At 40.9% G+C, this 14,251-nt stretch overlaps 1 protein-coding gene across 1 annotated transcript in view; it reads right to left on the bottom strand.

Moving 5' to 3' along the window:
• Positions 1-859: 859 nt before the first annotated feature.
• The window catches only part of RAPGEF6 (Rap guanine nucleotide exchange factor 6), a gene marked incomplete at its 3' end in the record, with an annotated part of 102,797 nt that continues 89,405 nt past the window's right edge, over positions 860-14,251 (bottom strand). Inside the window, exons 8-18 of the mRNA XM_082489812.1 lie at positions 13,548-13,731; positions 12,577-12,713; positions 11,451-11,609; positions 10,746-10,898; positions 10,059-10,223; positions 8,643-8,750; positions 8,084-8,287; positions 7,273-7,381; positions 5,062-5,305; positions 4,586-4,743; positions 860-1,104 (exon numbers count right to left, since the gene is read on the bottom strand). Coding sequence (XP_082345938.1) covers positions 860-1,104; positions 4,586-4,743; positions 5,062-5,305; positions 7,273-7,381; positions 8,084-8,287; positions 8,643-8,750; positions 10,059-10,223; positions 10,746-10,898; positions 11,451-11,609; positions 12,577-12,713; positions 13,548-13,731 — 1,866 coding nt within the window. The remainder of the gene's footprint in view (positions 1,105-4,585; positions 4,744-5,061; positions 5,306-7,272; positions 7,382-8,083; positions 8,288-8,642; positions 8,751-10,058; positions 10,224-10,745; positions 10,899-11,450; positions 11,610-12,576; positions 12,714-13,547; positions 13,732-14,251) is intronic.

The following is a 14,251-nucleotide window of genomic DNA, read 5'->3' as shown; positions in this document are numbered from 1 at the left end:
AATCTACCTCCTTGCTAATAGCTTCTGTACTGTACAACATAACACGCTGCAGCTTTCACCTTCAGAACAGGTCAGTTACTTTTCATTTGCAAATTCAGCAGTGAAGTAACAATTTAAACACACGATAGTCCCGAGAAATCTCTTTCTCCATTTCTTGCACAAATCTAGTGTGGTTTCTCACACAAATTTAGTGTGGCATATTAATATTTACATGAAGCACACAGCACTCAGGAAATGAAAATGTATCTGGAAAATTCATTTCCATGGGCGCAAGTAGATCACTTTCAGATATACAAAAGTTTATTCCTCATAAACTCCCTGTGTTGCCTAGCAAAGACGACTAAAGAATTTTTGACTTAATAAACTTTCTTCTGGTACGGATCAGGTCATCAGATAAAAAATGAAACACTTAACATTTCAGAAACATTCATAACAGTTTACATGAAACTGGAAGAATTTATCTCAGGGTAGTATCAGTTCACTGCAACATGACATCACTCAGAAAGAAATTAATTGTACGCTTTAATCCTGAAGTACATGTGGAAAGCGTCAGAATAAATGCTTTGCTTTTTTTTCTTTTTAAGTGTAAGCCAGTATATAAGTTATCCCGATCTGCTAAATTTAGTTGTCATCAAACAAGCTGGCTGTAAGTTTGGGGAGGGTTTTTTGGGTGCAAAAGAGGAAGGTGAAACAAGGGAGCCAAGAGGAGAGGGAAATGTGAGGTACTGACATTTACTTGCTTGTTCTTCTAATAGACACCTGCGTGTTTTAATTAAAACATCCCTTCCCGATGTTTCTTTCCGGTGTTTCAATCCTAAACGGCAAATAAATCCAAACCGAAATCCCAACAAGGGCCCATTTACCGTCCGTTGAGCTGAATCCTGTCGGCCAACTTGGAGAACTGATCTGGGAGTCTCCGCTGCTTGATGACCCCCTCGGGGCTGACGGACACTTCGCAGAGGGAGTAGGTCTCCGGGGCTCCCGTCAAGTTGAATTCGTGGACGGCGTGACTCACAACCTCTTTTGCTGTAGTGTCTTTGCTGATGATAATGTAACAACTCTGCTGATCTGCTTTGAAAACTCTTATTACTTGATCCGGGATATCTAAAATAACAGAACACCACCTTTAAGGTACGAAGCTGCTCTTCCCTTGAAAAGTCACGAGGCCGTTTACTGTGTCATTTGATAGCCAGAAAACAAAGGAACAGCTAGCAAGAAAAAAAGCCATGCTGGACTTGACAAACATTCCTTAAAATATTCAGTTGTTTCCCCCAAATTTGAGAGGGGGGGAAAAAAAGACACCTCTTCTCCTCTCTGCATTTCCACAACTGAATTATTTTACATATTATCCCATGACCACAATCAAAGCACGAGACACTTCGATCTCTTACTAAGCTGTAGACTGTCCTTCTCAGCGTGTCTCAAAAACTTTGGCAGCGTCGTTCCTTCTTTGGCTCTTTTGTCTCCGCGAGAGCCAGAACCGGCGCGGGTGCCAGGGCACTCTTCCCGGGGACGGGGAGCCACCGAGCCCGCGCGGATGGGCTGCGGGCAGGAGGACGGGAAGAGGAAAGGAGATGTGGTTGCTCTCATAACTAGCTGCAAACTTTTACACTCCCTCTTCTCACCCTGAAGGAACTAAGCTGCTGCCAGGAGTTAATTCTTTGGCGGGTGTACTTATTTATAGCACATTTTATGTATTATAAGGGCATTAGAGAACAGCTTTAAGGCAGCCTCCAGCAGGAAAAAAATATCTAAAGAAACACACGTTTAATCTACAGCTTGATGATTGGAAATAATTCACTCCATTAGTTATTACAAGAAGGCTTGATTTTCAAAATAGAACTGATTGGAAAAAAATGTCAAGAGTCAGAGCGCACACTGATTTAAAACTCAGGGAAGCACAGTTCTCCCCTCCCTAAACCCTGAAGAGTAAAACTTCACAAGTTTTCTGCAGAACTGAGAAGGTGGGGGGCTCTCGCCGAGCCCCCAGAGCCTGCAGCTATTCCAAAACCACCTCGGAGGCGGATGTGCCACGAACCGCCCCGGCAGAGATTCCCAGGGAGAGGAGCGAAGGGCTGTCTGGCCGCGAGAGCCTCCCGGGCAGCCCGTCGCTCCTCTCCCCGGTACCTGACCGGCAGCAGCGAGTGCCGAACGCGCGGATTGCGGTGTGCGACCTGCCGCCCGCGGGGACCCCGACCGCCGGGCAGGACAGGCGGTGAGCGGCATCCCTCTGCCCGAGGGGAACCGGCACTGCTGCGGGAGAACCCTCCTGCTGCGCTCTGCACCCAGGTTCGTCCGGCAGCGAGTTTTACATACCGCTTCCCCCATCGCCTACGCATTCATCTTTCTCTCTCAAAATCCACTGCTTAAGGATGAAATGAACGTCTCTTTTAATGGGGCAGTGACCTTGGGGTTACTTTTTACTTGCGTCAGGGTTTAACAGTGTTACGGGGGCAAGGAGCGGGAATTTCGGGGCAAAAAGTAAGCAGGTAATTTAAGATTGCGCCCCAAAAGTTTCCCCCCATTGGGAAAAATGAAGCCTCAACAGCAGCTGTAAATAAATTGGCAAACGAGAGGAAACAAGTTGTTAGAAAAAATTCTGACTGTAAACGACCCCTACTAACAGTTTCCTTATTGTGACTACTCCATTGCCAGAATAGTCACGTCAATAGCTGGGGAGTAGTCGAATTTGAAAAGCTCCATGCATACATGAATGGGGGCAATAAAAGGGAACAATAAATATTATGTACTCATTTCAGAGTGAGAGTAGTAAGAATGCCACATTGCATAATTTGGGAAACGGCTGCACTCATAAAAATCATAATCAATCAACAGAAGAGCCAAACGTCCATATCTTGGTCTTAACAGAACTAAAAATCAGAACACACTCAGGGTATACCATCAAAACGGAAAGGTAATTCGGGGGAAAAAAGAAAAACAAGTATCACATGCAACCAAAACAGTGTAACTTGGAAGTGGTAAGTGATGGAAATGTATATTATAAGCACATGTCTATCTTCACGGTCTTTGCTTTTAAGCAGGTAAACATTAATAAAGTCTTTTCCTATGCATGACTCAGCTTGTGGCTTCAACGCAGAACGAGTTTGCATGCACAAGACCGTAGCTGTATAGAGTCCAACAGAAGAACAAAGTAAACAGCAAACTGTGTTATCGTCTAAAACGTCAGTTTCTATAAAAGGGACGTAAGCAACCTCATTCCTTTAAAGCAAGGTCACAGAGAAGTGAAGTAACCTGCCAAAGTCATTCAGCGTGTGGCAGTGGCAGAAATGGGAATAAAACGCAGGTCCTCTCAGCCTCGGGCCAGCCCTGTGCCCACAGAGACACCTACGGGTTTGCTGTACTCAGGGGACGGTTACAGGGCACGCGACGATCCAACGCCCGAACAGTAATAACTACGTCAACGCAACGTCTGAAAGGGTTAAGTTTAACAGGCAAGCCATGCAACATTAAGGTCTTCAGGAGGCTATACATCAGGATACTTACAGTAAAACCCAACAGCTGCCGGCAGGAAAAAAAGAAAAAAAAAAAAACTGTGTCAACACCAAATCAAGACGTTTACAAAACTTATCAAGAGTATGTAGTACAGTGTCAGAAATATTTTGCTTTTCTCTGCCATTCAAAAATGACAGTATATTTGTCATAGTAAACTTAAAGGCAAGAAGGACTCGTTATCCATATTTCATATTAAGCAGTAACGTGTAATTTTAAATGAAGACTCTTACAGAACTCGTGTGCAGTTCTCGTGCAGACAGCACAAACCTGGATTTGCAGCAAAAAAATGAACTTATTTGCTATGGATTTTTATGCACTTGATAGGATATATCTGTGTACATCCCTTTTAAAGGGGAAATCTGCAAGTTTACATATACGTAAGTCATAGCCAGAAGGCACTTTACAGAATATATAATTATGCACAGAACTTACACTTGAAATACGGAAACACGACTCTGACTTGACACGTTTACAGGCAGCTGCATATAACACCAGATACCTCCTGCAGCCACCCCATAAACTGTATTCCTACAGTAACAGCAACCAAAGCTGTGACTACACATCTCAAAATGTTTTTCATGCTTTTCAGACATACAGTTGAATACACTTAATGTCTGTAAAACGTTACGCTTTAATATCATTGTGTCGGTACCATGGCAATCCTAAGTTTTCCTGCAGTACTACTTGAAATACATCTTCAAAGGTGGTGGATGGACAAGTCACACCACCAGGAGCGCTGGAAGAGTATCGGGAAGAGCGCGGAGAGAAAGGCGCAGACCAGAGCAACCTGCTTCCGCCACAGCTCTGGTAAACTCCAGTAAATCAAATACACTCAGAGGTGGCAAAACACATTTCTTTGCAAAAAGAAGTTAAGTTTCACATTACAAAGAAGCAGGCAAGAGGGGTCAGGCAGTTTGGATTTTCAGCGACTCTCCAGTTTGGACCTGTTAGGGCCACCAGACAAACAGGTAACTGCACTGGGCGTGTTTGATGCTGGCAAAAGATGTAATTTCCCCCCTGAACCATCCGCCTTGTAATCATCCTCTAAATCGAGCTAATGCTGCTGTTTTACCTGAAGGATTAGAGAAATCCAGAATGCTCGTTGTAGGCTGCAACAGGTCCGGGCTGCTGGACGAGAGCGTTCCCGGAATAGGCATGATGGCCAGGCTGTGTCTGCACTGCCGCGTCCCGACGATGCTGTCGTCCTGCGACTGGCTCACACTACCATCGCTGCAAAACAAGTTTGTCTCAGTTATGGGCATTAAGCTCCTTGTATTCATCTTGGGATGAATGAAACTAGGAAAAATAATGGCACTCGGATGCTTTAATTACACGTTGTAGACAGGCTTTCAAAAGAAGGACAGAGGAAAAGCAGATTTGAAAGCGTTCACTGGGAGAGAAGTGGTCTTGTTCTGCATTTACGGGTCAGGTTTGCTGCATTTTTTTAAGCACATAAGCAACACGGACATAATGACGGAACATAACAAGAAACTAAAATGTAACAATTTAATAAGGAACAATTACTGTGACCAGAAAAGCCCGACAAACCTGAACAGTTTTGGAGGCAAGATGCTGAATCGGGTCTTGTCTAAAATTTTCCTGATTCTGTTTCTCCCACCAGATACAGTGTTTGCTTTCATTTTCTTGTTTCCTTTTTCACGGGGAAACATCTGTTCCACATCTCCAGGCATATCTGGGATGGAGTAACGGTTGTTTTTCTTTTCTGCAATTTTTGGAATATGCGGAATTCCATTCTTCTCTTGTCCTATCCTGCAGAGCAGCTCCTTAAACACTGTAAGAGAAGATACCATCACTGTGATTTACCTTCGCACACTTAAAACTTTACAATGAATTCTTCTTCCCCCTCAAACCTTTCTCCTCCCATATCCCTGCAGAAACAGCAAAGCAAAGCGTTACAAACCAGGCAATACACTGCATTTTAATTTTGATTCTAAGAGCGCGTGTCTTTTCGCATTTCAGTGTTGCTTTTGATGACCTTGGCAGAAAGAGTAACCCCTCAACGTTCACTAAAAACAACCAAACTTTCTGCGTAGCAGAGTTCTCCTCACTAATTTTGAAATCAGCACATATCACAACAAACTTCATAGACCTAGCATACCGTTACCGGACAGGTACTACGGAAACATTGCATCCACAGCAATCGGCTCTCTGTATTTATGGACTTCTTTGTCTGCATCTTTTAGGCAACGGTGTGCAGATGCTTCCTCAAGAATAACTCTTAAGACAGACTGATATTTTCCAAAACAGCCTTTGTTTCCTTTTAGTAACACTACTGAGCAGAAGCTGCATCAAATTTCCTATCGCATCTATCAAACTAAGCCAGTCTATTACCAATGCTGACACGCCCCAGGATGCAATTCCACGGAAAAGATAGTGTTTACGTTCTTCGTGTTTCTTCCCACATGTTAAAGGTGAAAACAAATTCTACAAATTTGTTTATCGATACAAAGTATTTTTTTTAAATCTTTAAAAAAGTCTTTTTAAACCACTCAAGTCAGAAATTCAGTATTTTCTGTCGAAAACATGGTGATAGGGGGAGAATGCAGAACTGTACCGAGCGAGTTTCTCCAACCGTCCCTTATGTGTAAGGCAACCAGGACTTGACAAAGTCCCAGCCAAATTCCGTATTTCTATTATGTAACAAAATTTAAGGCTACAAGCCTTCACGGTATAGATTCAAACATAAGAACGGGAATTGCTCATAGTCAGCACCAATTAAAAAGAGACTATCACTGTTGACAAAAAGTTTCAAGACGTGAATTCATTAAAATGCATCAGAGACATCATCTTGAAATGCTACCAGCTAACAGGAAGAGAAGACATTAGAATCCACTCGCACAGGTATGTTGCTTATAATTATAATACAAATGAAAAAAAATCTATCGCTGTCTCAGTTATATTTATGCTTTGTTTCGTGTCATTTCACATTAGTCTGGACCAGTGGTTACTGTGGTTGCTTTATGGGTTTTTTTTAACTATGCCAATAAGCAACCGCGAGGATCTTGAAACTATTTACCTGCACAGTGATAAAAAGAAAATAATCATTTAAAAGAAAAGCCATAGTGAAGAAGGGCAAGTAACTGGAGGAAAAAAATAAGAAAAGGAGACCATCAGAAGGTCTCAGACACAGCTACAGAGGAAGGAGCGATCTTGTGCAGCGTCTCGGTCTTTCTGTAGCTATGGTTATTCTGTTGCCTCAACAGGATTATGGAAACAGAACAGATGGTTTGACTGAGATTTTAAAGAGGTATTTATGTGTTTATATTCACATTGACAATTAAAAGCCAACATTTATATGTCATACTGCTTTTTATATCCCCTTTTCAATTTTAGATATAAAAGCAATTTATCCTATCGTTCTTACAGCCATTATAAGAAGTTTTACAAAAGCTCAGTTTTACATTTTTTCTCTTTCTTGGCAAAAATATTTTGGCCCAGATCCCTTGGCTGTGTTTCAGCCATATCGCATGAAGGGACACTAAAGCCGCTTAAACAGTCATTTGAGGATTTCTCGGGGAGCAGAGCGCCGGCTCTGCTGGCCTTGCGCCACTCGACGTGCTGCCCTTGGCGCACAAGAACTTATCCGAGCAAACGGAGGCACGAGGAGGGGACCTGGGCACGACTTTTCACTCCTAGAGCAAGCTGGGAAAAAAAGGGGGAATCTTATTGCACTTCTAAAGCCAGAAAGAGTGGAGTTTTTCTTTACACAAAAATACACCATATATAAAGTCTACTCACCAAAAATGTTTGTTTTTACAGTAATGGAGAGATGAGTGTTGTTCCTTAAGATTTCCAGAGCTTTTACGAAGGTAATGTTCTCAAAATTCTGTCCATTTACTTCCATTATCTTTAAGAAGAAATAAAAATTGGACCATTAGCAGAACAACTGTTTATGACAGACTTACAAATACAAAGGTGATAATACAGGCACAGTAAGAACTTTCCAGAAGTTACCGTATCGTCTTTACAGTAGTTGTACAACAAAAACATTCCTTGTAAAATAACTATTTTCATCACATCAGTGAAGTTATGGCCTGTAAACAAGCCAGGACCTCCGTTTCTACCTGACAAATGCTTTAAACAAAATTATTTTCAGTGATAACATGGCATTCTTGCAATTAGGAACTGCACCGGAACCAAGAATGGTGGACCACGAACCATGGCACCACTACTCCACCAAGGGCTGCATCTTCACCTGGTGTCAACTGCCATTGCTCCACCAGCCTGGGTGAACTGGGATGATTCACACCAGGCGGGAAGCGATCCAACAAAACCATCTCGTGGCTTCAGCTTAACCAGATCTCCGACGAGAAAGTTTCCTAAAATAACCACAACTCGGTTTCTCTTTCCATACTGTTTTTGAAACATTTCACTATTTTAAATATTTTGAAAACTATTTAATAGAATGCCCTTTAACACACAGACCGAAGCCGCACCGTGGCACTCACAACACAGCGCTGTTCGCTGTTAGCAAACAGCACCTTCTTTTTCTTGAGAACGCTACAGTTGGTTGGACCAGAATATTTTAAGTGAACTTTATTCCTTTTACCTGATCACCCCGCTTAAGTCCAGCTTCTGCCGCTTTACTGCCCATTTCCACAGTCTCCACAAAAATCCCAAACCCCTTGTCGCTTCCTCCAAGGAGGCTGAAAAACAGTGGCGAATCTCTGGAAGGTTTTTGCAGGGTAATTTGTCTCCATTTTGCTTTGGCAGCACAGGCGATGTTCAGCAATCTGAGATGTCCTTTCATTTTCTGCAACAGAGAAGTCACAAAATGGAACGTAATGTTTCTTTTACTAGAAATGGAAAAACAGTTGTGGAAAAAAAACCCAAGTGCCAGAAAAAGGACTTTTGAGGCCATGTATCCAAATCGTACTAACTAAACCTCGTCCTCTTTTGCAGTAATGCAAAAACACATAAATGAGTGCCATATGTACTATTTTATATGGGCTTTATAGCTAAATATATAATTACGAACAAATATGTCCATGTTAAAAGCCATTGACTGACTGTTAGACGTACAGACTACAATGTGTTAGTCACTCGTAACACACTGGAAAATGAAAACGTGTAATATTAGAAAGTATGACATTCTCTTTTGCTCCTACCGTATCTTCCAAGTTCTTTTCAAATTCTTCCAGAAATCGAGTCATAGCAGGATCTCCTTCAAAGTCATTAAAATGATTGTTCACCCACAGCAAGACCACTCTGGTAACCTGCAAAAAAAAAAAAAAAAGTATTTATAAAGATACCTATGATTCTTCTCCTATAGGCTTTAATCTATAAGGAAAGAAGAACACAAGGACATGGCAGAACATCATATGACAGATTACTGCATCTGTTAACAAACAAAAGCAGAAGAGATTTACACTTGAAATCATCTTCTCATTTCCTTTATTTGGGGAAACAAATGAAAAATAAAAAAAAAAATATTTTTGTACCTAATTGGCTACGTCACCTGGTACTTACTGGTGTAGAAATCCATCTTCGGTTAACTCTTCTTTATGCTGTTTATAAAACTTATCTTTTTAAAGCATCCTAATGATCTCCTTAAAGAAAGTTCTTGGAAGTACATTGTGATAATAAAAAGCCTTCCTTTAAGAATTTTTAGTTAAATCTTCAAGTTCCTTTTTTATGTGCTACAGAGTTACTACCATTTATGATAACGTCAGTCTGACAGCTATTTTATCCATCTGTGTCATAAAAAAGGTTTCTTTTCTAAAATTAAACAATTTCCTCTTATTTGCTGAGACAGTTGTGGGTTTGTTTTACTTTCTTTTTCTTAAAAAATGGTAGTTGTCAAAATGAACAGCAGGGAAAAAGGTAAGAAGAAAAGCAAAAGACCCCAGACCATTTCCTATGCAAAAAAATACAGCATTTTCATAGTCTGTTGGGTTTCCTTTAGCTCAAAGCTAGAACACATAAAACCACTGGCTAAGGATTTTACTGCCATAATTTTCAACAACTTGGACATGGATACAAGTTCCAGACTAAGAACATTTTTCATGTGTATGTGAATACAGTTACAGGGATTTGAACCTCGTTCTATTTCTGGAAGCATTTTTATCAACTGCACCTGTCTCGAGCAGAGTTTATTTTAAGTACGGAGTTTGCAATAAGCTGCTCAAACAAAATGTGCTCAATACACTGAAGAGCTCTACAGTAGAAAATTATGGAAGACAACACAATGCTGTCGTGAAACGAAAGGTGGTACGTCCAAGAGATCATGAACACAATTCCCTGCATTTCTGGTGAGAAAGGATCTCAGAGATTGGCGTTTACATCTTTAATTTAAACAGAAAACAGCATTTATCATTCTGCAGAAGAGAAGCAGTGTCAGACCTATTTCAGGATAGTACACTATACTCATACAATCCTTTCTCGGTACCAGTGAAAAACACTTTGCTTTAAAACACTCCACGTAAAATAGCTGGAGCATAATCCCAGTTTATCAGCAATACAAAAAAAGAATCAATTTGGAGTCATTTTCACCAGAAATACTAATCTCTGAGACTCAAACCAACCTTATCTCTGAGGCTGTCCACTGTGAACCATTCCAAGAGTTTATTTCCGACTTCCAGGGGGCTCGTTAGAAATGTTCGGTACGTTAAGAGGAAATCTTCAATGTAGGTTGGATCCACAATAGAATGTTCTTCTATTAAGTGCATGATGAGTCGCTCGGGTGTTGCCTTAAAAATTAAATGCAAAAAATAACTGATATCTCTCGGCACTAGTGCTCTCTAGAGAGTAACTTAACATAAAACCACGTGAACAAGAGTACTCCCTTTTCAAATTTCAGTTATGGCAAACTCAGGAGAAAACACGTTAACTTGTTTAAATCAAATCTTCACGCTTCTCTCAGCCTAAATGTTTTGCATAAGTAATACCTAAAGCAATTAGTAACTTCCCTTAATTTTATTTTTAATAAACAGCTGAAGTTCCTCTTCCAGATTACAAAAAAACAGGTCAATACCTAAAGATGCACAAAGGGTGCTCCCAATACAAAACTCTATACATGTGCTGAAGAGGTCTAATTTATTAAAAGGGAGATGGAATTATATTTCTAAAATAATATAAATTCCTTCCAATCCATTTTTTTGAGCTGAGACAGACAAAACTGAGTATGTGTTCTAGATTCAAACTGAAATTGTATTTATTTACTAATAAAAAAAGGTTTAATAGATTCATAGAAAGCATAGAAAGAAATTCACCTTGATAACTATGTGTCCCTTTCTGGTTCCACTGCGGTCCAGCTCCCTGTGCTCCTTTACCATAACAATTTCTCCTTCTTCCTCCACTTTATGAGTGTTTTTTTCCACGTGGTTCAGAATCCTCCAGTAGTCCTGCTGGGCTATACACACAAACTGCCCCCATACAACACGGGATTGTTAGTAAATATCCAAAACATGAATGTATCCCCATCTCTGGGCTGCTTCAACACAGCCACAATAGCACAGCATTTGATACCAACCCCGCTCTGTTCTGCCCGACTACACGAGAGAGAAAGTTAGAAATAGAAGACATATAGGACTGGTCACCTTCTTCCATCTCCAAAAGGTTGCTCGAATGGGCTAAACATACAGAGGACAATGCCTGTAAGCAGTGGAAACAGGTATTTTCTATGTATCTGTTCTTATTGCATGTCAATCACACACACAGCACGACTGGGGTGGACTGACCCCACATTTCAGCACAAAGCAAAGTTCCTGTTTCTCACGTAACAACAGCGGGAAGTAAATCTCAGCTACTGAAGAGTGTACAACTACCCCAACATCAGCAGAGCCCTTGACTCACAAAACACCAACCTCCTTTTTTCTGCTCCCGGAACACAGATCATGCCTTCAGATGAAAGCCGTCTCTTTTCTTTTATTAAATGCTTAAAAATATGAGGTAGTTGTATAGAATCGTAATCTCACCTGACAATCATCTACTTTGGTTCTGACCACTCCATTCATGTACTGTTTCTCCAGGGAGGGAGTAATCCCAAAGCTATTTCCCATACAGAGACTCTCGCTCTTCCCATCAGGATAGCTGATTTCCACTGTGCCGTTTAATATAACATACCAAGAGTCGAGCTAGAGGAAGTAAAAGAAACAAATTTCAAAAGTGAAGCTAATGCAACAACTTTCATAAGCCGCTCCAATGCTCTTATCTCAGAGAGGTTTATTCCTGCAGTCTCCAGTTTGTTGTCACCGCAGTTTTGCAACACTTAATTCACTAAAAACGTGCACGGTAAGGCGAGCAACAAAGCTGACTGAAGCAAGAATGCTTTTCAGCATTTTCATTCATTTCAGAACTAATTCAGTAGGGAGGAATGCTGATGAATGGACTGTCTTTTTAATCGGTGGGCTAATTGCTACAATATATTTATACCATTCAGTGAGAAGGAAGACTCTTCCCCTGGGCACCCACTTGGTCACCACCAGAGATGGCTCTACCGACTCCTCCCAGAGGGCTGACCTGCTACGGCCGTTCCAGATGGCTCCATTCAAGGAAAGAGAGAGATTTCAAAATAGCGATTCAGAGCACCTATGTCGGGAGCCTGACCACTGCCTAATTTGAACATCTGTCTCCTCCCACTGAATATGTATGGAAACTGCTCCTAATTTAGACATTTATGGTATAATACCTACACTGTTGGGCAAGGATACCTCTCCATATTAGTACTTAAAAAAACCTACATATAAGAGTTATTTTACCAATGGAAATGATGAGTTCTTCTATGCCACAAACAATCTCTGAAATAAACTCCTCCAGCTGGTAGCACTTACCCGACAACAACATACTGAACGCTGTGTTACGTCTATACTGGCCGAGCTGAAGTCTTGAACAAGACGGGAATACACAGGTGTTATCTCCCAAAGGGATGGGGTTAAGGTTTGGGGATTTTGGATATGTGTCATGGTGAGAGAAGGATTCTCTGTCTTTCAGGTGTGGGAGAGGTGCGGATGCGGGAAGCGGATTTTCCAGCCCTTCACCCGCAGGTGCCCTCGCCAACCCACTGCCCGTAGCACTCAAACTGCGTTGTAAGCAGCAACTTACTTCTTGGCCGTCTTCAAGTATGATGGCTCCTGCTTGCTCTACTACTTCAAATATCATCACTGAGCAAAGCTCTCTTCGCACAGACATAGTCATGTTCGCAAAGGCAGGCAGCTGATGCATAAATTCCAATAATTGCTCTGTTAGACGAAGGAAACATTGGTATGAAGACTGCGAGGCTCAGGGGTTCCTTAGATACCTTACCCTCCACAGGTACATTAAATCTCGGTTAAATTCACGGAAAAATTGCTCAGTGGTGTTACAATCCCCATTAGTGCCTGTGGCTAAATGAGCCCAGTATGCATTTTGTCATCAACAACCGGAACTCGGCTCTACAGTCTTGATGGTGTTCTGATTGACTCTTACAGCACCCAGAGTATAAAAGCACTTCAGCTTCAAACATTTAGAAAAATTAAAAATACCCTTACAGTACAGTAATTATAAGCTTGATAGGAGCATGAAATGTTTTTTCTAGTGTTTAGTAATCTGAAGTACAGCATAACGCAAATTTTACTATTTAACTAATGCGAATTTCTAGTTAAATGCTGCAATAAATCATTTTCATCTGAAATGTTTTCCAGTTTACAATTTGGTAAATCTATGCTGCATTAATAGTATATTCTCTTTGACACTGAATAACTAATTCAACAGTTTCAGGCAGTCAAAATTACCTTGCTACATATCCCTCCCGTGTATCAACACATACAATGACTTTAATATTTAGCATCTTAAGCATCTCCACGACTGTTTTTTAAAATACTTAGTTTCTCCAAACAAATAATCTCTCAGACAGTAAGAGGAGAGATCACTCGGTTAACAGTATCACTAGAGCAAAGTGACCTCTGGAAGGCATCATTCATAAATAAGAGGATATACGTTTAACAGTAACTCATTAAACAGTTTTCAGATATGCTTCTCTTACAGATGTTGTATGATAGAGTTTTACATAAAGATTTTTTTTTTTTCCTCCTCACCAATATCATCATCAGTTTTATCTGCAGGCTCTTTCTCAAGGCACTCTCGTACAACATCTCGCCCTAGAAGTGGATCTGAAGTTCTGTCAATATCTTCATCCTCTTCTTCTTCTTCATCTTCAGAGTCTACGGGTGCTTCTGGAAGACCTGTTAAATCAACGTCTCCCATCTCACTCTCTGTAGCCTATAAAGAAAACATCCATCAGACAAAGAGTTCAATGTTTTCCGTTTAATGACTTATGGCCTTAGGTAGCTAATACGATAAAAGAAATCCTGTGATCAGCAATTCAAACTAGAAATTGTAATAGCTCCATTTTGAACACTGAGGAAACCATGTTACAGTGAAACCTACAGTTACAGGATGGTACAAATACATACCATTGGCATAAAGCAACACCGCGCTAGAGGCATTGCGATCCCAAGTTCTGAAAAGAAAATTAACGTACTGGGACATTTGTTCTCTGTCTTTCCTTATATCCCTCCCCACCTCAAGGAACTATGGGCAGTATAAACCCATCAATAGTAACTGTGTGACACAGGAAAAAACAAAGCAGATTGACTGGCTAAAATAAAAGGGATTTGATCTCATTTTAATGTCGGTATTATAACATGGATTTGAATCCTGGCACAGAGCAAGTGTGTCAGGTGCGGTGTATAAACTGGGGCAGGGGAAAGGAGATAAGGATTCTGTCCTCTATTGGCCG

Source organism: Vanellus vanellus (genome assembly GCF_965231255.1).
Source record: "Vanellus vanellus genome assembly, chromosome: 13".
Classification (NCBI taxonomy): Eukaryota; Metazoa; Chordata; class Aves; order Charadriiformes; family Charadriidae; genus Vanellus; species Vanellus vanellus.
This window is presented reverse-complemented; position numbering and strand designations above follow the sequence as displayed.